The sequence below is a fragment of the Salminus brasiliensis genome, chromosome 10 (genome assembly GCF_030463535.1).
Source record: "Salminus brasiliensis chromosome 10, fSalBra1.hap2, whole genome shotgun sequence".
Lineage (NCBI taxonomy): Eukaryota > Metazoa > Chordata > Actinopteri > Characiformes > Bryconidae > Salminus > Salminus brasiliensis.
This window is the reverse complement of record NC_132887.1, coordinates 39,632,566-39,658,582: the sequence shown is the minus strand read 5'-3', so window position 1 is coordinate 39,658,582 and position 26,017 is coordinate 39,632,566. Positions and strand designations below refer to the sequence as shown.

The window sequence follows — 26,017 nt, the reverse complement described above, 5'->3', positions numbered from 1 at the left end:
TTCTATAAAGGACCACTGAAGAACCCTCTTTTGGAATGTTCTGCTTTAAGGAACCAAAAGTGGTTCTTCTATGGTATCATGCCACTCCTTCAATACTGGTGGGCATGACCGAGGTGGTCTTTGATCACTAAGAAAGGATTTACCCTCATTGATTAGAAATCTTGGCAAATGTTGTGGCGCCCCCTAGTGGACACGTAATGCAGCTACAACTGAGCAGCTTCATCCAAATATCCCAAACACACCCCAAAAAACATTGCATCAGTGTAAGAATGACCACTGTGTGTGTGTGTGTGTCTGTGTGTGTGTGTGTGTGTGTGTTTACAGGGCACCGAAATGAACCGATTTAGACCCGCAACCATTAATATCCACTGGTGTGTTTCCAAAGGTGCCTGCCAATCAGAGCTGCTGGGCTTTGGGGAGGTAGATGATGGAATCTGGCAGCTTGACACCAAATCACACAAAGTCCAAGCTGATTACCTCCAGACCAGCAAACAAACAGGAGCAGGGGCACGTTCCGCTGGTGCTGTGAGCGGAGATGGAGGCTGTAATTCTGTCTGATACTCTGTTTGTTACTGGATTAGCTCTAATTTGCGATTAGTGGTCAGAACATCTGCATGCTCTGCTGAAAATGAACCACGGTAATCCTGCTCTGCCCACATCTACACACTCACACAACAAGCTTCTGCTCCTGCTCAAACAGCACAACTCTTCAGTGTCTTCCAGTGGCTCTACACAGGGTTCTCTGAAGGATTCTCTGGAGCAGTGCCGCAGAAGAACCCATGAAGAACCTTGTAATGGTTTAACATCATCACTTTCAGAGTTCAGAGTCCCAACACACAATGTGATGGTCCTAAAACAAGGCTCTTGTTTTTCTGAAAACATACAAAATATATGGACAAAAGTATTGGGACACCTGCTCATTCACTGTTTCTTCTGAAACCAAGGGTATTAGTAAGTGTTGATCCTGCTTTTGTTGGAGTAACTGTCTCTACTGTCCAGGAAAAGAGTTTTTTTGACTAGACTAGATTTTGGAGGAGCATTGCTGTGAGGATCTGATTGCATCACCCCAATTCATCCCCAACTCCCCAGCTCAAGTACTGGATGGAGCACCACCCATCATTCCAGAGAACACAGTTCTTTAATGCTGGGGGGCTTCATACCCCTCTACTAGCCCACGCCTGGCATTATTAGGCAGCATGGAGCCAATAGGTTCATGATGCTGATCTGCTCCAGAGAGTCCTATTCTATTGGCACTTCCAAAGGCTGGTTCGATTGGTGTGGAAGAGTGGAAGAGTGGAAGAGCTCTGACAAAGAGCCTCAGGTAAATGCTATAAATCTCAATAAATCATCTACATTAATCATTCATTAGAGAAACATCAATGGATGAAAACAAAAAGCAGAAAAAAAGAGAGAAAATCATATTTGTTTATTTTATAAGTTTATTTATGGGTGTAGTTGGATGGGCTTTGATTCAAAATAACATCAGGCAAAAAAAAAAGTCTGCAAATGCCAAACACACACACACACACACACACACACACACACACACACACACACACTCACTCTTTCCTTTACTTCTTTAAAAAACAAAATTCTTTCTTAATTTTTTATTTTATCCCATTTTATCCCATTTATCCCAATCTAATTATTTATTTATTTATTTATTCATTTGTCTTTATTTCTTTTTCTTTATTTATTCCTTAATTTTTAATGTATTACATATTACTACATATAATATTATATTATTTAAAAACATTTAATACGTCCACTACAGGAAACCAACTTAAATATAAGCATTTTCTGGCCATTTAAAAAACAATTTGTATATCTGTCGTCTGAAATGAACCCCCACTGGAAAAAAAATGTATTTATATATTTAAAAATATATAAAAAAAAAAGTATTACAAGTCATGGTGCATTATGCCTGTGCGTGTCTGTAGAGGATGAGACTTAATTTCAGCTCAGAAAAGCAAAAACACATGTGTTTTTAATTGGGTTGCAGAAACGTTTGCATAAGCCAAGAGTTTGGGTGGACTTTTATTTTGAAATAAATCTGACGTCACTTCACTGCCTTTCACGCCGCAGAGGAGAGAGAGAGAGAGAGAGAGAGAGAGAGATAGAGAGATAGAGAGAGAGGGGGGCTCTGGCTGACTGGTGGGTGGGAGTGATGGCTCTGAAAAGAATTCAGAAGGTAAATGTCCTTCTTTTTTTATATCCTAATTTAATAAATCCCGTCGACAGCGCGCGGACTGTACTGAGCGCTCGGTCGCCTGCTCGGCTCGACTCGGCTCGGCTCGGCTCCGCTCGGCTCGGCTCGGCTCGGCTCGGCTCGGCTCATGTCATCTAATGGATGTTTGCGAACGCACTTATCAGCTGGATGGCGAGAACAAAGCCGGCTGTGTTGGACGGACTGGAGAGGAAAGCAGGACAAGTTAGTTAGCAGCTAGTGGCTAAAGACCTCACTCCCCCTAAAGTAGCTAGATAGATAGGTCTGACCGTCCCGGTGTGGTCTGTGATGTTTGGGCTATCGTCAGTGATTTTATTTTTGGGTGACGATTTAACTGGATTGTAGATATTTTTTTTGTACAATCAGGCAGCGTTTTATTTTATTTATTAAATATTTTTTATATTATTTATTTATTTTCTAAATTTTACGTCGAACTTTTATTATTTTAAGTTGTTCCGGCTATTGAAGACCGCACTTAGCTTGCTGTTGTTGTTGTTGTGGGGTTATCAGTTATTATAATATCATATAAATGTGTTATAATCCATATATACAATGTTTACACAGTAGTTTAGACACTACTTGAATGCAGTATTGTGTTTTGGGTGATTTTAGGTGCAAAATATTAGCATGTTGTTAGGCCCCAATATTTATTATTTATAATATTGTGTTAAAGGGGAAGTTCAACCATGTTTAAAAATCCCTGTATAATTCAGTCATCAAGGTGTAAACTGTAATTCACAGTTTATTTGGTTTCAAATGATTTCTAGTCGGGAAAAAAACAATACACATGGCTTGTGGACAGTGGTGGTGAATGGAACCAAGGGTGATTCTGACTGCAGCATCGATATAGCCACTTTATTTATTAGCCAAACCCACCAGTGAACCTGCACGTGTCTTCTGAGTTGTATAAGGATGTTGAAAATGGTGAAATAGCAGTAACAGTGCTGCCTCTCTCCCATGCATATTTTTAAAATATGTAAATTTCAGGCCGAAATCGCTTCAGAATGATTGTGAAAAAGTGTCTCAGGTATTAGGTGGGGTGTTCGTGTTTTTATTTGGCGAGATAGGGAGCTTTTGGAGCTGTTAAACTTTTCAGACGTCTGGTTCCATTCGCTAACACTGTGAACAAACTCTGTACGTTTGTATTAGAATGGAGCATTTCCAAGCAAACCCCTCTACATGACTCTGTTGACATTGTAGTGGTTGAATAATGCATAGATCTAGGAAAATCTGCAAAATTCCCATTTGACACACAGGATATAAACGGTGTGATTAGTTGTAGAGCGTTCTGACTATGTGTTTAAGGCTTTTCATTTCTTTGTAAACCAATTTAATCTGTATTCTATTAAATAATCTATGCTATATTAATTAAGTGTATTACTGCTTTACTGCATTAGACTGAAAATCCTCATGTTTTAGCCCTGCACTGATACGGCCAGTGTGGTTAGGCCTGTTTTTAGGGTGTTTGTGCAGTGCTGACTCCAGCCATCAAAGTGCAGGCTACGTGTTGTGCGCAGATGTTGTGAGACTGTTGTAATTACATGGCTTAGTCCGAAGTGTTTGTGCAGTCATGCCACCAGTTGTCATGCCACTGACAAACACAGAGAGGCTTTCCCAGGCGTAAATTAGGCCCAAATGTAGTCTTGGACTAGTTACTTCTCTCTGAAGATCCTTTGTGTGACTGGGCTACAGTCAGGGTTTAGGCCTGAGCATTCCTCTACACTCTGCATCCTCTGAAGCTTTATTTATAGGGGCATTCTCACCCTAAAATTAGCATTTCCTGTGTTGTATTGTTTGAAAATCTGCCTTGATTCGTATTTGGGGTTTTGCTCGCCCACAACAATACCCAGCATGCACTGGGAGTCCTTGTCATGGTGATAAACAAGTCATGATTGCTAGTATACCCACTGATATAGAGGACAGTGAGTACAGAATAGCTGTCTGGCTTCGACCAGCCCACCTTCTTGGATCCGCCCCAAAACAAGCTCCTCACACCTTCAAGATGTATGACAAAAGTATTGGGACACCTGCTCATTCATTGTTTCTTCTGAAATCAAGGGCATGAAAGAGTCTCTTCTGCGTTTGTTGGAGTAACTGGAGTCCTCTACTGTCCAGGGAGGAAGGCATTGCTGTGAGGATTTGATTGCATTCAGCAACAAGAGCGTTATTAGTGAGGTCAGAATGTTGGATGACTGATCACCACCCCACCTCATCATCCCCAACTCCCCAACTTATCAAATAAGTATTGAATGGAGCGCCACCATCATCATTCCAGGGAACACCGTTCTTCCACTGCTCCACAGCTCAATGCTGGGGGGCTTTATGCCCCTCTACCCAGCCCACACCTGGCATTAGGCAGCATGGTGCCAATAGGTTCATCAATGTTGATCTGCTCCAGAGAGTCCTATTCTATTGGCAGTACTTCTCTATAGGGACTAGACAAGCTGTGTGTTTTGTGTGTATTTGCACATCTGTGTCAGCAATAGGTGTGAATTACAGTAGCTGAATGCATTCATTAGAAGGGGTGTCCACAAACATTTGGACATGTAGTGTATGTTCACTTTTTGGCCTGTTAGTCCGGAACTGGCCAGAACGAGTCAGCAGAGGCTTGGGGATAAGGATGCTAATGCCGTCAAGCTGCAGCGCGCCTTCTGGCTGAATTCCTCCAAACTGACTTCACCCTCAAGGACGAGCGTCTTGAATTATGGATTTTTCCTTGGAATTTTCCATTACAGGGGGCAAACACATTTGAAAATGCTGTACAAGCAGGGTTCTCATCACCAAAAGTCAATAGGCTGTTTTAAACATGTCTTTGTGTGTGTGTGTGTGTGTGTGTGTGTGTGTGTGTGTGTGTGTGTGCAGGAGTTACAGGACTTGCAGCGAGACCCTCCTTCACAATGTTCAGCTGGACCAATGGGCGAAGACTGTGAGTGCCTGATGAAGCCTCTACTTTTCTCCAACATTGAGTTAAATGGGGGGCGGAGCCAACATGTGTTACATGTTACACCGATCAGCCATAACATTAAAACCACTGATGCATGAATTAATTAGCATTAAAGACCTGATTCCAATGACCTCCATCAAGGAGCGGGTGTACTAGGCAGTAAGTGAACAAGCGTATGAATTCTAGACATCTGGGTCAGAACATCTCCGAAACATCAGGCAGGTCTTGTGGGGTGTTCCCGTATGTATGCAGTGGTCAGTACCTACCAAAAGTGCTCCAAAGAAGTACAACCAGGGCTCATGGAGGCCTCACCTCACAACTTACAGGCCATCTTCAGAGGTGTTCTGGAGTCCATGCCTCGATGTGTACACGCTGTTCAGTGACTAGGGGGATGTGGACGATATTAGGCAGGTGGTTTTAATGTTATGGCTGATGGCTAGCGATATATCCTGTTATTTATATGCTTCACAGATGAATGAAACGGAGTTAAGTGGCGGTTGTGCTCATTCTGCTGTGTGTTGTGTTGCAGTGTTTCACTGGCAGGCCACCATAATGGGACCAGTAAGTACAGTGTTAAAATAGTATATTATAAAATTATTTGATTGGCATTTGACATCACTCTAAGCAAAAAGGACTGAAAATGGGTTCTCTGAGTTCTCTGAGCAGCGGTGGAACTCTTTTTGGGACTGTATGGGTCAATCTTGTAAGCTTTCCACCAAAGAAAGACCCATTTAAGCATCCATATGGTTATTTAATTCCACAAATCCAAAGATTTCCACTGTTTTCCCAGTTTCCCATTTACCCCACATGTACAATGTTAAAATTCTAAGTTCCTTGAGGAACTTTTAGGGGTTCTTTAGTTTGAAACTGTAGTGGAACCTCTTAAGGTGCTTTGAAGAAGCTTTAAGGACCCTTTTTCTTCTAAAGGAAAATCTGGAAGGTTCCTCAAAGCACCTTAGGAGGTTCCTCCACAGTTTTAAATTGAAGAACCCCTATGCTTTTAACAGTGTAGTCGATCAGTCACCATAGCAACAAAGCTGCCGAAATGATGTCCATTATAACTGTAGGTCATACAGTGCCAGAAACCACATTAGCTAGTCTATTAGACATTACTGATCACCTCCACTTGCTTTGAAGAGTGTGTGTGAAGAGTGTAAGGCATGCCGTTGGTTAGCTCATTGCTAATTGGTGTACATAAGCTTCAGTGTAAAACTAGAGAACTGCTTCTACTACCGACCTGTGTTTCACTCGTTTCCCATTTCTCCTCCTCTCAGGGTGACAGTCCGTATCAGGGTGGTGTTTTCTTCCTCACTATTCACTTCCCTACGGACTACCCCTTTAAACCGCCGAAGGTAAGCTGAGAGATCAGATACTAGGCTTGGGCGGGATAGCGGTTATACCGTGTACAACAAACGCAGTATTAACAGTGTTGACAATGTCTCAAAATGAGGACGGTCTGATGTGTCTAAATTCTGCTCCATGTCTGTATCTAGTACATGGCCAAATAAGCTTATTCCCCCATGTGCATTTAAGAGAGCCCCAGGGTGGGGAGCTTATGGACAGGTGGGGAACAAAAAAATAGCCCATAGTTTACCAACGTGCTACATTCAATTAAAAAGGAGAGCAAGCAAACCTGGATGAGCCAGTCTACTCGATGTCCCTGAAAACAGTGGAAAACACTCCTAAGACCATTCCCTCGATTCCCAGATATGAGTCTACTGATTGGAGCCTCTGTTAGCTAGAACATGGGCTGTGCTGTGGTGTTTAGCCTGCTAGCTAACTTAGTTAAGTCTAGATAGCCGGATACGAGTCCAGATACAGCAGAACCGGTCTTTAATTTAGCCTTTCTGCTACTTAAAACACTATCCGTCACCCCCTCCCTATATTGCACTGTATACGGCGGTAATACTTTGAGACAGTATGATGGTATTAAAAAAATCTATACAACATTTTTTGGCATTACTATTAATGTTATTAATATTTGTTTTTATGTTAGTGTTATGTTGTTGTCATGGGACGTAGCACTAGTGGTTGATGTTTTAATGGTAACCTTATTACTAGTAGTTGTTTTATTGCCACTATTTATAATAATAATAATAATAATAATAATCATTGATCTAAGTCTCAATGCACATGAATTTACTCTACAGTTCTTGCTTGCTCTATCAGGTTGCCTTCACGACGAAAATCTACCACCCGAATATCAACAGTAACGGCAGTATCTGTCTGGACATCCTGCGCTCACAGTGGAGTCCAGCCCTCACCGTGTCTAAAGGTGAGGATATAGAAATATGTCTGGACTATTCCTAATAGTGCCTAATGCTAGGTGTGGGCTAGAGAGGTATAAAGCCCCCCAGCATTGAGCTGTGGAGCAGTGGAAGAGCTCTGTTCTCTGAAAGGATGGATGGAGCTGGGGATGTTGATCATCCCACATCCTGACCTCACTACCTCTAGCTATTGTCACTGAATGCAATCAAATCCTCAAATCAATGCTCCTCCAGAATCTAGCAGAAAGCCTTCTTCCCTGTACAGAAGAGACTTCAGTTACTCCAACAAAGGCAGGATCAACTCTCTCTTTTTTATTTTTAAAATGTTTTTTTTTTATAAATACCCCTGATTTTAGAAGAAATGATGAATGAGCAGGTGTCCCCATACTTTTGTCCATATAGTGTATGTGAGAGTGTGTGCTCATTGTTTATATTTTACTGCCTTACATGCGCTATACGATGCTACCTGGAACTGTAACTGTATACTGTAACTCTTGTTGCGTTTTTCCTTGTTGTACAAACCTTGTTTGTGTTTGTTGTCTTCCAGTGTTGTTATCCATATGTTCGCTGCTGTGTGACCCAAACCCAGACGACCCTTTAGTTCCTGACATTGCGCACATCTACAAATCAGACAAAGACAAGTAAGCCAAAATTTACAACCTTTTGCTTTAAAGCAACACTATGGAAAATCGGCATTTCTTGCTCCCAGGCTCCCTCTAGTCTTGTTATCGACCCACTAATATGCCACATGCTTGTCCAGAAATGCACAATTTGTATTTACTGCAGTGATGTAATGCCAATTTTCACATACTGCTGCTTTAAAGTTTATGGCCCTCCTCTCTCTCTTTGTGTGTGTGTCTCTCTCAGGTATAACCGACTGGCCAGAGAATGGACTCAGAAATACGCCATGTAACTGCCTCTTCCGCCAGGGACCGGCAAGGTTTCGAATGGTTGCACGTAGACGATGAATGCAGATGTACTGTAAACCACTGGTATCAAAACTGGTGGAGTGTTTTTGTTTTTGTTTTGTTTTTTTCTTTTTCTTTTTCTTTACAGAGGATGTCCTCTAGCTCAAACTGAGGCTGCATTACCTGGTGAAGCTTTTCGCCGTTTTAGTTTATTATTTTTTTCTGTTTTCTTTTTTTCTTTTTTTTTTAAACCAGAGGTTCGAAGGATCTTGGGAGTCATCATCAGCCAGCTAGCACTGATCAGCTTGTAAGTTTGGGAGTAGCCACAACAACAAAAAAAGCAAGAGGAATTCTACTGAAAGTGATTTCTTTTTCCTGTGTTATAGGTACACTTTCCTTTTAGATGTTTTTATTGTATAGTAATAAAAAAAACTATACTGGAACTATTTTTATTATTTTGCATTAAAAAGATGACAAAAGAAGAGGAAACACTGGTGGCTGTTTGTTTTACAGTAATTCTGAGATTCGTAAATTGGGTGTATATAGAAAAGCTGGATTTCCCAGTTACCAGTTTGAATGTTATGGTTTGAATTATTCCACTAAAATATATATATATATACACACTGAGATTGCCACATACATAGTCGCATCATACACGGTACAACTAGCAAAGAAGTGCTGCAATGGCACGTCGGTCACATGGAGCGATGGATAAAACCTAGCAGAGGATAAATGTTATGTTGTTGATATAAATAAGATAAGCAATATAAGATTATACACTATATGTCCAAGATTGTTGGCTATTCCTTATCTGATGAATGCATTCAGCTAATTTACGTTGCACCCATTGCTGACACAGATGTGCAAATGCACACACACATGTTGTCCAATCCCTGTGGAGAAATACTGCCAATAGAATAGAATAGGACTCTCTGGAGCAGGTAAACATCAACCTCTTTGCACCATGCTGCCTAACACCAGGCGTGGGCTGGAGGGGTATACAGCCCCACAGCAGTGGAAGAACTGTGTTCTCTGGAATGATGGAGACGCTTATCCCAATACTTTTCGGATAGAGTTGTGGAGTTGGGAATGATGATGAGGCGGGGTGGTGATCATCCAACATCCTGACCTCTTGTCCTGATGCTCTTGCTGCTGAATGCAATCAAATCCTTACAGCAGTGCTCCTCCAAAATCTAGTAGAAAGCCTTCTTCCCTGGACAGTAGCGACACAGTTACTCCAACAAACGCAAAAACAACTGGGAAGAAACAACGAATGGGCAGGTGTCCCAATACTTTTGTCCACATCGTGAATGTCAGATATGTGGGTTATACGTATTACAGGTGCATTTTGTGTTACTTTCATTCCATTTTCTTGATTGATTTATTACATCTTTATTATTTTTATCACTTAGTAGTAGACAATAATTTAAACAAATAAATAAATAAAATCAAAAACGGAATTTTAAGTAAAAATATCTACATTAGCTAGATATTTACGTATTTTGTGTATTTTTTTTGTTTAAGCATTCTAAATATATATACATCAATTAATTTAAAAAGTCTTACTTTTAATCAAAATCATTCATTTAAACATTAATTTACTCATTTTACGTTAATGAAAACCTGCGCGCGCGCACTCACTCCACGCGCGCACGCGAGAGAAAGCTGGTGGGCCACCCCCACCCTCGCCATAGAGTGGAACGCTAGGGGAGGCGCGCGCTGGACTTTTGATTGTGGCACGTGAACGTTCCAAAAAAGTTCGTTAGTTTTCCTGCAACGGTTTTTTCTCTCAGTCGCTGAAGCAGAGAGGCAGCGGGAGGCAGCGGGAGGCAGCGGGGGGATGGCCGGGGTTAGACTGGCTTTCTGAGGGGGGAGCCCGTACACAAACTGACCGAAAACCGAAGAAAGTCGCCTCCGGTCCAGCCTTCGCGTAGCGTTCTATGAAAATCTCCGTCTTTCTGTACGTGCGGAGCACCGTGGCCTCAGAGCACCGGCGTTTCTATACACCATGGCCGCCCATCTCGTCCCTCCGAGCAGCTACTCGCCTCAGCCAGACCCGGGCTCCCGCTCCAACAGCGAGCGGAGCACGGACTCTCCGGTGCCCGCGTCCGAGGACGACTCCAGCGGCCACGTTTCTCCGCCAGACCCGTCCTGGACGGAGGAGCGGTTTCGAGTGGACCGCAAGAAGTTAGAAACCATGTTACTCGGTAGGTTTGAATGAGAAAAAAAGTTTGTTTTATCGCGAAATACAGACATTTTCACACTTTTTATGCCGTTTGTGAGGAAAAAAATAGCCTCACGTTTTTGTTAGTTAGCTGTGAGTAACTGACCAGTAACCTAGCTAGCATCCTTCTTAACAACCCGCGGTGGAAACCAGTACGGGTGATTAGCTGGATAGTTTTACTCACACTTGTCAGGTGTAAAGTGTAGAACCGAAATAGGAAATAGGTCTATTTCATAAAATTCTCCTTTGTCCAGTTTTTATTTTGAACTTTTTTGTTTGGTAATTTGTGCCCTGCTTTACATGGAGGATCAGAGTGTCAGTGCGCCAATCAGCCAGCAGATGTCGCCACTGAGTTTCACGTGTTTGTACTATAAGCCTTGACAGTTTTCCATTATGAAATGTGTGTGTGTGTGTGTGTGTGTGTGTATGAGAGAGAGAGTGTGTGAGTGTGTGTGTGTGTGTTTTAGATAATTAAAAGGTTGTATCTTATTGGTGTCATTATATCAGAAATCCAACTCTAATGATCTGCTGTGCTTCAACTCCCCAAACACACAGTCACGTTATTATTGACCCCTCTTCTGTCACTTTTATGACAGAATTGTATATATTGTTAAAGTCTAATGCTTTATTATAGCTTCAGTCCTGTCATGTAAGGATTAGACCACTCTCTGTCCACCACTCTCACTCTCTTTCACCAACTGGGTGCACATTTCTACTGCACTATTGAGGTATTAATAACACCACCACCTACCATTGCGTTACAACAACACCATGTGGGAGACCAGGGTTCGATTCCCGGTCTGGGTGACTGTGCTGCGCTACACCAATAAGAGTCCTTGCGCAAGACTCCTAACACTACGTTGGCCCACCTCTGTAATACGAGTAACCTTGTAAGTCGCTCTGGATAAGAGCGTCTGCTAAATGCCATAAATGTAAATGTAAATTAATACCTTGTTGTGGCTGCTGTCTTGTAGTTGAGATATGTTTGAGGTGGATGATGGATATGGTTGGTTTGAGAACTGGATCATTGTTCTGCTCAGTAAAAGGGCTGGTCATACTGGGACTGCATGATACTGGGGGAAAGAAAAGTGACAGTATATTTTTCATTACATATATTTTTAAGTCAGGGATCCAACATGTCATGATGCCAATAATGCACATGTGTATCCAAGATGAGTGGAGTGGAATAAACAATACTGGGCAGATAGAATCTGACTCTGGTAGATCATGGGGAATGAGACCACTGGGAATTTTCCTTTTATATCAAGCAGGTTTGCAAAAAAAGGCTGAAGCAGGACGGATTTGATGTAGTTTGACGTTGCACTTCCTGCGAAGTGTCACACAGTTTTGGACCATTGCACCGTACAGTGGTCACCTGGGAATGTGTGAGAGTCAGTGTTGTGATCTGCTTGGGCATGAAGCATAGAGAAGTGGAATCCCTGCGGACTAACTATGTATGTGCAAGGATATCGGAGTTGTATCAATATGGGCAGATAATTGTTTTAAAAATCATATTTTAGATTGCACTGATCTTTTACATTTCTTGATGGATATTTGATGGACTTTGGCACTAAAATGTATATTACTACTACATTATTACCATCATATGGTAATAATGGCATCACTGTAATGCTGAGGCACTGTTGAGGTGGATAAAGTTGGAGTAACTGTCTCTACTGTCCAGGCAAGGCTTTCTGCTAGATTTCGGAGCCCAATGCTGTGAGGGTTTGATTGCATTTAGCGACAAGAGCGTTAATGAGGTCAGCAGTTCTTCCACTGCCCCACAGCTCAGTGCTGGGGGGCTTTATACCCCTCTAGCCCACGATGTTGATCTGCTCCAGAGAGTCCTATTCTATTGGCAATACTTCTCTACAGAGACTAGACAAGCTGTGTGTGTGTGCATTTGCACATCTGTGTCAGCAATGGGTGCAACTTAAAGTAGCTGAATGGATTCACTGGAAGGAGTGTCCACAAACATTTGGGCATAATGATGAGATGAGGTACTGTTTTCATAACGATATAGATATGATACGGAGTTTTTCCAGTACTGGTAATGTCTTTAGAGCAAATCATGTAGATTGATAAAGCCAGAACGCATGTAACTTTCCTCTGTGGTTGACCTGTCGCCCTCCCCCACTGACCTTTACCCTGCCTGAGGTCACAGGCCAGAGTAGGTTCGGTAACTGTAGGAAAAGCGTAAAGCTTTCAAGCCAGAGCCGCTCCGCTGAACCAGAATGGGGCATACACAGAGATACTCTCATCCAGCATGATTCACTATTACACATGACAGTCCAGCCTGCGTGTGTAACATCTGGCAGTGTTGTGATTGGCTGGGAACGTGTGTTTATTTGGGACTCAGTCCTGTAATTGGTCAGACACTGGAGTGGGAGTGATAAGAGCTTCATTGTGTGGGAAGCTGGGTTTTATTGCATGTGAAGGAACGGCTGACCCTTTCCAGGAATCACAAGACAGACAGAGAGAGAGGAACCAAGGAATGCTTCATTGGTCAGTTCTACAGCGTCATGCTTATGGAGAGCAAGGGAGATTACCCTTTGTTTAAACTGGAAGTTCACTATATGTAATTTTCCTCCAAATTTTATGAAATGAAACATTTAAGAGAATTATTTTTACCACTTTGAGGGCTTTTGAGGAGCCACATATATTTTGTTCTTTATCAAAGCCCAATAAAGCTGGGGGCTTTATACCCCTCTAGCCCATGCTCCGCATAGGGCACGGTGACCTTAGGCTTATGTACTAGCAGCTTCTCTAGAGCTTTATTTTCTGATGGCAGGCCTTTTCTACGGAGGTTATACAAGCTTGTTTCAGCAATGGGTTACTTAAACTTGAAGAATTCACCTATTTAAAAGGGGTCTCCGCAGACTATTGGACATAGTGTATCAATAGTGTTACTGTACTGTACTGTGCACTCACCCCCTCCTCTGTTTTGTGTTGCGTCCTTGGCGCAGGTGGCCTGTGTAAGACCTGCTAATGACTCTCAGATGGCTGTGATTTGGAGGCTGACTGGCAGATTCAGCTTATATTACATTTTATTATGCAGTTAAATGTAAAACAGAAGGTAGAATCTGTCTGAAGGGATTTGGTGCTTGTTTGTCTTCAGTGTTGTTGATGTACTGAAGTTAAAACTGCAACAAAAAGTCTACAGAAGCCACATAAGCACCTCCCCAACATTAGCATCCTGTTGAAGAATTAAATACAGTGTTTTTTATTATTTTTATTGAAAGCAACATTATGTAGCATTTCTATCTTAAAATGCAGCTTCAGAATCATGTTGATATTCCACAGGTTGGAATAGGGAGAATGGCGTCTCTGTCATTCCCGCTCCGGGCCAGAACGTTGCTACCACACTATGGTGCTTTGGTGGAGTTGCGCAAGACTTCTGTCCAGAACTGCATAACGTCATATTAGTCCTGTAATATTTCTCTACCACCTCAGTCCACATGCTGCTTTACCTTTCAGAGGCCACTTTTGAATCTCTCAGCTCATCAGCAAATGCCTCCGTACAGCTGTCCATGAGGGGACCCTCAAAATGCGTTTTCTATTTACAGCAGTGGGGTTCTACAGGACTGCGAATTACTGCTTTAAGGCCGCCGTTATAAAGAAATTGGGAGAATTTTGTTTTCTGTTAGTTCCGATGTGCAGTTTTCTAAATATTCTATTACTTGTTAGCTAAAATAGTCTCATTCAACCACCCAATTGTATTCTCTGGGACCACCATCCATTACCACAGCCATCCATTAGGTTGGCAAGGCCAATGCTTAGGAGGCTGCCCCACTTGGGAGCCTCAGTTGGACTTGTTTAAATCAGAACAACCTCCAGTGCATTATTATGGATCCTCTCTGTACGTTACATGGAGTTACCTGAGCTGCACTTTTACTGTTTGAGCGTCCACTTACCGGACAATCTGGTAATCCAGGGGGGGAATTCGCTCTGCATCTGCACTGTAAGCTCAATGAAGGCGGTCTGAGACACACTTGATCTGGGAGAAGGGGGCGAGTCGGACTCCACGGTATCCATGTCTTCCACGGCCATTGATACGAACATTAAAATTGCCTAAAAGGAATGTATTATATTAGGATTCAGTCATCAGCTCATGGAGGAACTGAATGAATCAGTGCTGGGCTCGGAACGCATGAATGGAGGCAGAGTGCTCAGTATGAACAGGGAGATTAATTCATTATTTTGATTAATTTTGAATTCTCAGCAGGATGAGACAGCCCCCGTCACAAGTAGAGGTGGAGACCTAGGGCACACATGATTTTAGATAGGAGGAGGTTTTGATTTTGAAAGGTGAAGCAGGTCTGAGAACAGTAGTTTTTGCCGGCTTTTTCATCTCCTGTTCCTGAGCGCTGTGGAACTCCCCTAAACTCTGAGTTGAGAGCAACACATTGAGGCAATTAGTTACTCTCATTCACTCGCTTACTCAACACATTCCTCGCTCTCTTTCTCACACACACACACACACACACACACACACACACACACAATGAAATTTGCAGGACTTTGCAGCTTAGCTGTGATCAAGTGTGTGTGTATGAGAAAGAGTGAGAACCTGTGTCTCATTAGCATAGAAGCTCAGAGTTAGGTTCTCCTGAACCACATTCCATACAGAGCAGGATAAAGCTGAAATCAATGCCTGCTATTCTACACACTCTCTCTCTCTCTCTCTCACACACTCACATACACACACACACACACAATCCACTTAACATTCTATCTGGTTAGTGGTTTGCTATTTTAGCCTTTTCTTTCTGTTTTGTATGCGTGTGTGTGTGGTTGCACTACATGAGCTTATGCTACTATGGTGTATTTTGGTGCATGTGTGTGAAAACTATATGTTTGATTATATATTCAAGTGATGCTCCTTTAAGTGATGGTTGTGCATTCCTATAGGAGTATTTTAAATACATTGGCCATGAAACATTTGGGTAAGGCTTAGGGTTTGAGTTGGAGAACACCAAGCTGTTCAGATGAATATTTCCAAGGTTTTGCATTTATTTATTTTCTTTGAAATATTTTCTTATATAATCGTAAAGTATACAGTGTCTGAATAATATGTACACTATAAGTGTAATGACCTGTATCACTATAGAGAAATACACCATTTACAACATTTATAACAGTTGTCAAGGTCTTCTTTTCATCAAATGCAGTTCCTTTTATCCTAGAAAACACACTTCACTGTGGCCATTGAGTTCTAGTTTGACCTGATCAGTCTAGATCTTCTGTAGCGCTTCAAACAGTGAGCAGGTGAAAGTTCCTCTTTATGACTCCTTGCTTAAGGATTAGGGATGCATCCCAATTGCATACTACACACCAATACTATAAGGTATAGACTATATACTAATCTTAATACTGCGAGTTCATACTGTAGAAACCGCAGGCTGAAACAGTGGGCTGTCTTCTTGTTATCTTTGTTTTCAGATCTTTAGGTAGGTGCTTAGGAGCCCATGTTTGAGTGTTTGGCATAAAATGTGGAAGTGTGATTCAGCTGACGTTATCTTCTGATTTCCAGATGATTGACATTGTATTCATCCATCAAAAGTCAAATATTGCTTGGACATTTTCAAAACAAGGCCTGAAAACCCAAATATTTGATGGCCAGTGTATTGTGGATGTGTATGTGTGTGTGAGGGATACTAATCTCTCTCATCCATGCAGTTCTCTCTATCCTAGCTTGACTTTTGGTTTTCATTTTGTGTTGTTTAGTCTTCTCTTTTCCATCAGAAGTCTGATGTTTGTGTTTTTGGTGGTTGGTGCGTTACCATAGATCAGACAGATGAGACACTTGTGTTTGGTTTGGACTGATCCGAACGGATGTCTGTCATTAAAGATCCCTAATTTAATTAGCTCTGGATTCTGATGGTATCTGAGTTTAGTAGAGTTATTACTATGAGATGTTGAATTAATAACAGGTTATGCGAATCTGTTGCTCTTTCCCTCAGCCTGTTTTGGTTCTTTGAGAAATCTTATCGCATAGATGCCAGACTGTCCAAGTGTTTCAGGAAGCAGCGATCAGTATGTGTTGCAAGAGTTTACAGAAGAGCTTGGATTTGCCTGGTTTCAGTGCTTGATTTACGCTATATGGATAAAGGTATTGGGACATCTGCTCTTTCTTCTGAGATCTAGGGTATTAAAAAAAGAGCTTATCCCGCTTTTGTGGGAGTAACTGTCTCTACTGTCCAGGGAGGAAGGCTTTCTACTAGATTTAGGTTTTGGTTTGTTTTTTACTGTGATAATACAAGCGTCCTGACCAAGCACAGCTCCAAATGAATGGTTTGATAGTCTGATGGTTTAATAATTCGGTGGGACTTAAAATCACTTTTTTGCCATGGTCTCATTTGCATATAGTACAGTGCAGAAGGATTTCGTTTTAGAAGTGTTAACACTTTTCTCTAAGCAATAAGAGAGCGTTTAAGAAGCTCCAGATCCAATTAGAACAGATGCAGGTAAACATAAATACAGTAAAAAGGAACATTCTGAAGAAAGTAGTGAGATCTTGTCGGTGAGCTAGTCTGAAGAACAGAGCTTGGTTCCCCCAGGTTTCTCCTGAACGCCCCCCAGTCCAGAGCACAGCGTGAAGGTGTTCAATTCCAGCAGCAGCAGCAGCAGCTGCTCACCTGATTTACCATCATTAAGCCCTGATTGAACTCTAAATAATACAAGGCTCCATGAGGAGAACTTTGGAGATGTTCTAATGATGAACACAGTGATGGAGAACCTCCACCACGTTCTGTAGGAATGTTATTATTAGTGTTTATTCTAATATCAGTGTTTTACTGAGCAGATAAGCAGCTTCTCATTCTAATTTTCACAGATGTCAAAAACCACCGTGTATATATCTGCCTGTTTAAACCTACAGCTTTTAGCCCCAGCCACTCACACTGAAGTAATAAAGAGCGTTTTAGCCCAGACTCTCTGCTAGGCCTTACTGTTGCTGTGCATGTTTTCTGTTCCTGTTCAGTTACCTCCATCATTTCACCACTCTAGCCAACTCCAGCTCGTTCCACTGTTCCAGCCAGTGACTGAGGAGCTGATGAATATGTGTATCTTCTGAGTGAGGAGGTGATGACTGGGCTGACGGAGCAGTTCAGTCCCAGAGATCAGCGGTGTTTGATTTGTTTTCGGAGGAGAGCCCTGGGCTTCAGCTCTTCCTGTCTGGAGCTCCAGTGTGTTGCTGAAATATGGAGAAACATGTTTATGATTATCCGTGTAATCAGGTCTTCCTCGTTTCAGCCTGGCCGGCCCTGATCCCTATCCCGCCTTTGGCAGCTGAGAGGAATTCCCGAATGGACAGACGGGCTTTCAGCAAAGTGATTTGTGGTCAATGCGGAGGGGTGCACGAAGGGTCTTTCTCTTCATTTCTCGCTCTCTCTACACATATCGCTATCAGCACACACTTGCATACTCACACACACACACACACAGAGTAAGACTTAATACATTTTAGACTGCTAATGCTACCAAAAATAATAAGCTGCAATGTTTTCCTGAGCTGAGTGTTGTCTGTGCTTCAGTGTATGTATGTACAGCAGTTCAGTGGAATTCAATCACTGCACCCGTGGCAGTGAACACACACACACACACACACACACACACACACACACACACACACACACACACACACACACACACACACACACACACACTAATGATCGGAGCAATGAGAACATTCTTCCGGGACAGTGAGCAGCCACCTCAACAACTGGGAGTAATTAGGGTTCAGGTGCCTTGCTCAAAAGCACCTCAGACATGGTTCCTGGTCCTGAGCATCAAACCCAGTATTTTTCTGTGATCTTTAGGTCGCAGCTGCCCCAACCCATAGTGGGGTTTTTAATGTGGTTTGCTTGTTAGTTTATTGTGACAGTGGTGCAGCAATACCAACTCTGATGACCTAAGTGTGTTTGCATATCGTGTTTTCTTCCAGTCAGATCAGTATTAGCATCAGTAAATTTCAGATTTCCCTGCTTTACACAGATTCACAGTTTCACAGTCAGTTCTTCGATGGTCCAACAGGTTTCCTTTTTTTTTTTTATGTGCTGCTATAAGTCATAGAAATGCTCTTTATCCTATTTCGTGCTGCTTCGTGTTTTGATTTGAGTAGATAATGTCATTTTAAGTTTTTAAGTTTTGAGATGCATCTTTTTACAGAGCTTAAACATATTGAGATCTTGGTGACCTTTGGAACCAGTCTAATCCAGCACTGCTGGTCCAGAAAACTTGACCCGAATTGTATAAAACGATGCTGGAGTTCAATATTGGTTTGAAATATCAAAGTCAAATCTAAATACATGTTGTTTTTGGGTGTTTTATTGTTTGTTTGTTTTGCACGTCAGCCAATGCAGGTATGATTTCAATAGCATTGTGCATCCTTAAAATAAAATATTGAGTGGTAATAGACAGGATTTACAGTTAAAGAACTATTTTTAAAGCAGTTTGAAAGACATTCTTTCTTTGCTGATTTTGACTCTCCCTCCTTTCTTCTTCCTTCTAGCAGCCAGTGGAGGCGAGGATTTCTTTCAGAAGGTAAGGCTGTGCCTCTATTTTTGGAATTTCACCCATGTATCTTCCGGAGTTGTGCGATATATTAGGCAATCCTGTGCACAAAAAGCGACCACCTGTTTAATTTCAGCCCAACATCAGGGCTGATTAATTCATATTTGGCATGCAGGCCTTTCACAATAATTGTCATCAACTTATCATACAATATATAGACATGACATGACATTATTTATTTATTTTTATATAGGATATAGTTGATATCATCACTGACATGAAATGGTTTTCAAGTGACAATATTATCACATTTATTGAATATATCTTCCAGAAAAAAATGTGTTGCAATATACCTAGACACGTGTAGTGTTAATAATTAATAAAAAAATGAAACATGCATAATATATATTAATCATGTTAATTTAACAAATCATATACTGGTTAATATATGCATACCCCATGTGTTGCCATCAAGTTGCTCCATTGCTCACCAGCATTGGACTTGAAAGGTCTTTGGTTAAACAGTCTTTGGTGTCAGTTGTGCTTACTTGCTTTTTAAATGTACGCCCTTTTTTAAGAGTTCCTGTTGTAAAGGAAGTTGTTTTCTTTACATAACCATGACAACTCAGAGAGCTCTTTGGCTGCTTCAGTAGGGTGGGGATCTCTAGTCCTGGAAGACCAAATTCTTCTGCAGTTTTGTGTTTCTCCGCTTTTCCAAGCTCACCTATTTCAACTCCCCTGGTTCGCTGCCAGGTTTAGTGTGGAGGTGTGCTGGATCAGGGAAGTCAGCAAACTGTGCTGGACTCCAGCCCTCGCTTCCCCTCCCTTGGCTTAATTGGCCCTTGGCCTGGTTAGAGTGTAGCTTCACATGCAAGATGTTCATTCAATCTGTGTGTTCTTCATATTGAACAAAACTGCCAGTAAGGCCTTAGATGTCTGCGCTGCTCATATTTGTAATGATTTTCGAAGTCTTTCTGCTTCTCTGTTTGTCCTGTTTGTTGTGATTATAAAATGTTAACCTTATCAGCCTCAAGGCAGCATGGCATTAGCACTCAGTGCTTCACCGTTGGTCTGGGTTTTATGGTTTCTCTGGAATCGGTAAGGGAATCGAGGGAGACATTGTGTTGAAATGTTACAAGCTCCCTGCTGAAATACCAGTAAAGTGGACCATATGTGTTTGTATTTCTGCCCTCATGAGGACCACATGGTTTGTGTGACTACACTCTTGACATGTAGGATGTGTATTTCTCACAGGTGTTGACATTTTTCTCTCAGACTTTAGACAAAACATTTACCCCTACTTAGCCTTGTCTAACCTTAAGAGACAAAGGAATTTCTGTATTTCAGTAATAAACCCCAGTTGTTTGAAATGAAGCAGTTGTTATTTCACTACCAGATTCTTAGATATGCATGGTGCTCACATACAAAAGTTTCAATGTCAATGAGTTTGGACTAAGAGCAATATCATCCAGGATTGGTCACAATTACAAGCACCGATCTTCAGTATACCAAGGAGAAGGCGATGTACCCAGTCACAGTGAAATTATAAATTGATGTTCGGGATAGAGCTGGGCAATATGATAATATTTTATCTTATTTTATACTGTGATAAATTTTATGATAACAATATACTTTTCTAAGTATATGGAGGAGACTGTTAGTGCTTAATAAACGCTGATCAGCTGCAGGTTTCATTACTAACAGTGTAATTAGACTGGGTTAATTAGATGAAGAGCAGCAGATGTTGAGTATAACAACTATTCAGTACAGGAGAGGATCTGAACAGTAGTTTATAAGAATCTGTTGCTACTGATGTATTTAGTCTGTGTTTATGTGTATCATGATAAGTATTGCAAAAAAAAATCAATATCATGATACAGTATTTTTACAGTATTTCAGTATTTCATATCGCCCAGCCGTAGTTTGGGACATCCCAAACTTCAGTTAAAAGTGAGCTTAGAGTTTCAAAGTCTTTAATTATTTTCTGAGCACAGTGAATCATATCTAAACTATTGTCTGTGCTGACCGACAGTATGATAGAGACAGGTGAGGTAAATAACACTGATGATCTGGTTCCAGTGGCTCCTGGATATATAAGTAAGTCCGTTCTTGGAGGTGTTAAAGCAAAAAAAAATAGGAATCCGAGACACTCTGACAAGAACCAAACTGTGGTGTTCTTGACAACTGGGTCAGAACATCTCCAAAACATCTGGCAGGTCTTGTGGAGTGTTTCCGGTATGCAGTGCTAATCACCTTCCAAAAACACTCCAAGGAGTGGAGTCCATGGAGTCATGTCATGGAGGCCCCACCTCCCAACTTACAGGACTTAAAGGATCTGCTGCTAACGTGTTGGTGCCAGATACCACAGGACACCGTCCACTGGATCAGATCTGTCTGTGATAGAACACCCTTAATCACAGTGGAGGATTCTAGAAAGTAGAGTTAATATATAGTTATAACTACACGTTAACACGTCTATATAACTAAAAATAATAAGCGTCCGACAGAGGTATGTTCTGGGGCTGTCGTTAAAACAAACGTCACACCCCTTCAGCCGTGTGTGTGTGAGGTCCACCGGAGATCTCCTCCATCTGCACACAGCCAAAAACAGCAGGCAGTGAAACGGGGGCAGTGGGAGGGTGTGATTAAAGAGCTATGGAAAATACTGTGATAGTGCAGCATGGGAAGCACAGAAAGCTGGGCATGCTCCTGATTTTGATTCATTAAAAGAATATTGTTTTAATTTGGGCCAATTTGGTAATGATTTTGCATGACATTTTTATAAAGTGAAAGTTATATAAGAAAGCACTGTGCTGTTCATATAACAACCATTGACTGTTATGTTGCTGAGCAGCCTACGCCAACTGTTAACGAAGTACATGGGGAAAATATGTTGAAGTTTGTGGCTTTTCAGGAATTTTAAAAAATGTATTGCCTGTCTTAGTGTTTGATATTGACTTATAAGTCATTCGATTTCATGAGATTGTGACCATTCTGGTACACCTAGGACCATCTGAAATGCTGCTTACTGCAGTCAAGGACCAGGGATCTGTTTCAGAACCAGTGTTATCCAGGGTTACATTCAAAACACAGCTTGCATTGTAGGATGAATGTAGTTGAAAATGCATCACAGTCAACATGCAAAAGCATCTAGCAGATCGTGGTTCAGACTCTTTATTGCTTTCTTTCGAAGTCAGATGATGAGAATTTCAAAATAACTCGACCGTAGCGCCAATTCCTCGGCTTTCCGCTGCTGCGTTTTGGGTAATGAAGTTCTGGAAAAGCCTCTATTTCCCGTCAGAGACGTGACACAAGTTAGCAGTCTGTTTAGATGGTTCACAGCTCTGTTGAAATCCAAATTACAACCTCTAACAGCTGGGCACACATGATTTAAGACAGCAGCAGCTGCGTTCTTCCTACTTTTGTGAAGTTTCCCTGCACGGCGGAGAGCGTTTCCTTTTATTTTGGTACATTTCAGTGTTGAGGGGAGGAGGACTTGGTGACACAAACCAGAAACATGTCTGTAACACAAGCCTCCAGAGCTGATTAAAATTAAGAGGAGAGATAAATTCTTCAGTGGGACACAGAACAGAACGTTCCTGGGTTACAGAACGAGGAGAAACTTATGAATGGAGTGATTCTGGGTTCTGTATGTGTGTGTCGGCGGTTCTGGGGATTAACATGTGGATGGAACCTCAAGTCACACATTTGAGCACGGTGTCTTGGCTGAGTTCTGGTGTACTGCATGGATTTGCACGCCAGTGTTCTTGTGCCTGTTATTAGATATGGTCCATCACACAGCTTTAAGCTATTAAGTATGAGCTAAGAGGTCTTAGAGTCTTGGAGAGATTTGGAGCAATATGCTCTGGATTTCCACATTTGGCTGTGCACAGATGTATACTGTCCAGGTAACAGCTTTTAGGGCTTTTTATTGTGTGTGTGTGTGTGTGTGTGTGTGTGTGTGTGTGTGTGTGTGTGTGTGTGTGTGTGTGTGAATCCTATGGGACCATGTTTCTTATTCCAGTCGATCTGGACCCAGAACTGACTCTGACTTTCATAAAATCCTGAGCCAGGTAGTAGTGGGCAATATAGACTATATATTTCAATCCGAACTTTATGTCCAAAAGTTTGCAGACAGGTCATCCAGTGCTTCACCTGAACTCAAGGGTGTTTTGTTATTGGTTCTGCCGACCTGTCTCATTTCAGAAGTATTGGATGGAGCTCCATCACTCCAGAGAACACAGTTCCCCTGCTCCACAGCTCCATTGCTTGATTTATACACCTTTAGCCCATGCTCGACATCAGGTGTAGTTATATGGCTCTACAGGCTGTGTTAACATTCTGGTTATTAAGATCATGAATAATATTAATATTAGAAAGTTTGTATAATGAGTGTGGTCTGTATTCAGATCACAGAGAAGTTGGTGATCTCAGTGGGATGTCAGTTGTGGTTGGGCCTACATTAAAAGACCTCTGGCTTCAATATCTTGTGGCTGTTTGTTGATGAGCAACAAAGCATTAAAATGTTGTGCATCTTCCGGACTTCAAGAAGAACAGTGGTTTTCTTAGCCGTAGCTGATGCAGGTCCGGATAAACACTCCATGAACAGTTGGACAAACGATGGTTTGTTTTCTGAAGTTGTTCCAGGTGGAGCCGTAATGCCTGGAGACGTTTTAGAGCCAAAACCTTTTTCATGAGGATCATGATGCACACAAATCTCCTAACCTGCGCCAAGAGCTTTTTTTGACTCGAGAAGAAACCAAGTAGGGAGGGAGGGGAGAACGTGCAGTTGTGGTCCAGAATTCGGCCTCGTTATGGAAAGTGCATTCAGTCACATTTAAATACGTCTCTTGATGGTATTTATGCCCACATTACTGTACATGCTTTATTCATGTACCGGTTCTGGTTCTTTTTGTGCCAGCCTAATTAGCCGTGGTTCTGCAGGACTGAGCCTAATCTGTTTCTGGAAACTCAAACAGTTCTGCAATCAACCATCACCTGCCCACAGTTTAGATATTGTCTACAGCACAACTTTAAATACTGGAGCCTGTGCATGTGTGGTACACTCACGTCATTCACGTCTAGAGCTGGACAATATGGCAATATTTATAGTTCTAAATTAGTTATTCATACAGCTTGCAGCTTAATTCTTCCAGGTGGAATTCTGGAAAATTTGGTTTCGCGTTACGTTTATCAGTCTATGAATCTCTACGAAGTCGCTAGCAAGTAAGGTTTTGTATTTTGCAGGGTTTTGTTTCCGATATTCTGGCCTTTTCCATCTTCTTTCAACACAAGAAATCATAACAGATCGGATGAGGATAGTGTGTCAGCGTTGTTGAACGGTTGTAGGGTAGCAGTGTTTGGGGAAACACGGCAAAAATGCTGAGGATAAGAAACGACAGGCTGTAGCAGCTACCTCAGGGCTATATAGTGCTAAACTTGCACACCTGTCTGTTTAAAGAAATGATAAGAAAGGCAAGTTAGCTTGGCAGTGAAGTGTAACCTCCTCATGTACAGCTGTACACATGCATTTCTGGGCAAGATGAGAGATACAGATGCAACATCTGAGGGTAAAGAAGCATGTGGACTGAGGTGGTTGAGTAATAATACAGGATTTCGCAGTAATATACCTCAGGTTACGCAGCGTTACGGTCTGGAGAGGTGTGGGTGATATGGTGATATGTGTCATTACTGTTTGAGTAGATAGCTGCTGTGTGTGAGTGTGTGAGAGAGAGAGCACTGCAGCCCTGGAGATGTTTTTCAGGCTTTCTAAGAACAGCTTGAACACATTTGCCAGATTTAACATTTTAGCTCACTCATTTTAGCATAACTGAATCGTACACGCGTTGGTCGGAGTAGTGGTCGTGTGTTAAATGTCAAATCTGTGCTTTGTCAGTCGTGCGTCTGTGCCATATGGGCATGTGTGTGTGCGTAAATCTAGCCGAGCTGAACGTAAGAGGGTGTTAAAGTGCTTTTTTTGTTAATTTATGGCTTCATGAAACTTTTAGAAACAGTTTAATTATAGGGGACATAACGTCCACACAGTCAAGCTCTGGGTTTTATATTTCTCAGTTTGTTTGGTCACGAGACTCGTTTGCTTGGAGCAGATCGATAGAAAGAATGAAATTAAAAGATGTGCTGAGAAGTGGATGATTCACCAAACTCCTGATTAGTTGACAGTATAGACAATATCATATTTGTATTTTGATCATTTCAATATAAATGCTTTTCTGAGCATATTGTAGATATTATCTGTCCTGAATGAACACTGACCCACGACATGTTTTATTAAAAGGTTGTAATTAGTTTTATTTTATAGGATAAAATATTAACACCCTATAATAATATGCAGATCAGATTCATTATTTGGGACATCAGGATAGCACAGATGATTATCTTATATAATATCTGATATATAATTAGAATCAAATTCAGTCTGCCTAATGTAATGTTCAGTGTCCTGTCAGCATTGATTACAAGCTTATTGATGAGTACAGAATTATGTGCCGATACCCTAACCGATAATTAGGACCTTGTACTGTGGTCAATACCAATATTTTAAACCAATAATTTTATCCATTTTGTTTATTTATTCATTTTAGATTTCTCCAATTTTATCCCCAATTGGCTCATTTTCAACCGCCCCTCACTAACTACACCTTCTTACACAATGCTACCAGTCTTGGGGGGGTGAAAGCTGCTTACACACTACCACTGGACCTCAGCATGCTTGGAGGAGAACACTAACTGCAAGGCATGGACCTCATAAGAAACCTGAAAGTGACACCTGACACTGAAAGTGTCCTGTGGTATCTGACCATGACTTACAGCAGATCCTTTAAGTCCTGTAAGTTGTGAGGTGAACATCAGCGAGAACCTTGGGCCCCATGTCTGTCACAAGCCGCTTCACCAGCTTTCCTTCCTTGAAGCACA

The 26,017-nt window shown here is 41.6% G+C and overlaps 2 protein-coding genes across 5 annotated transcripts in view; both read left to right on the top strand.

The window, feature by feature from the left end:
• The first annotated feature begins 2,085 nt into the window (after positions 1-2,085).
• Positions 2,086-8,823, top strand: ube2d1a (ubiquitin-conjugating enzyme E2D 1a). 4 transcript variants are annotated; one of them, XM_072690603.1, is made up of 7 exons: positions 2,086-2,191; positions 5,090-5,153; positions 5,701-5,732; positions 6,446-6,523; positions 7,341-7,446; positions 7,986-8,079; positions 8,306-8,823. In XM_072690603.1, exons 1-7 carry the CDS (start codon positions 2,168-2,170, stop codon positions 8,349-8,351), a joined length of 444 nt encoding a protein of 147 aa, XP_072546704.1. In that variant the 5' UTR covers positions 2,086-2,167; the 3' UTR covers positions 8,352-8,823. The 4 variants fall into 4 exon arrangements, with proteins under 4 accessions (XP_072546704.1, XP_072546703.1, XP_072546705.1 ...); XM_072690602.1 differs by lacking the exon at positions 2,086-2,191 and adding an exon at positions 2,323-2,431 and having other exon boundaries at positions 5,643-5,732; XM_072690604.1 differs by lacking the exon at positions 2,086-2,191 and adding an exon at positions 2,414-2,431.
• A 1,531-nt stretch (positions 8,824-10,354) lies between these two features.
• Positions 10,355-26,017, top strand: part of bicc1a (BicC family RNA binding protein 1a) — a 33,515-nt gene continuing 17,852 nt past the window's right edge. The window contains exons 1-2 of the mRNA XM_072690600.1: positions 10,355-10,553; positions 19,086-19,114. Of these exons, the coding sequence (XP_072546701.1) occupies positions 10,355-10,553; positions 19,086-19,114 (228 nt within the window). The remainder of the gene's footprint in view (positions 10,554-19,085; positions 19,115-26,017) is intronic.

Coding starts and splice junctions, on each gene's coding strand:
- ube2d1a (XM_072690601.1), top strand. CDS start 4,781: ATGTTCACTTTTTGGCCTGTTAGTCCGGAACTGGCCAGAACGAGTCAG. Junction 6,524..7,340: donor ACCCCTTTAAACCGCCGAAG/GTAAGCTGAGAG, acceptor TTGCTCTATCAG/GTTGCCTTCACGACGAAAAT. Junction 8,080..8,305: donor TACAAATCAGACAAAGACAA/GTAAGCCAAAAT, acceptor TGTCTCTCTCAG/GTATAACCGACTGGCCAGAG.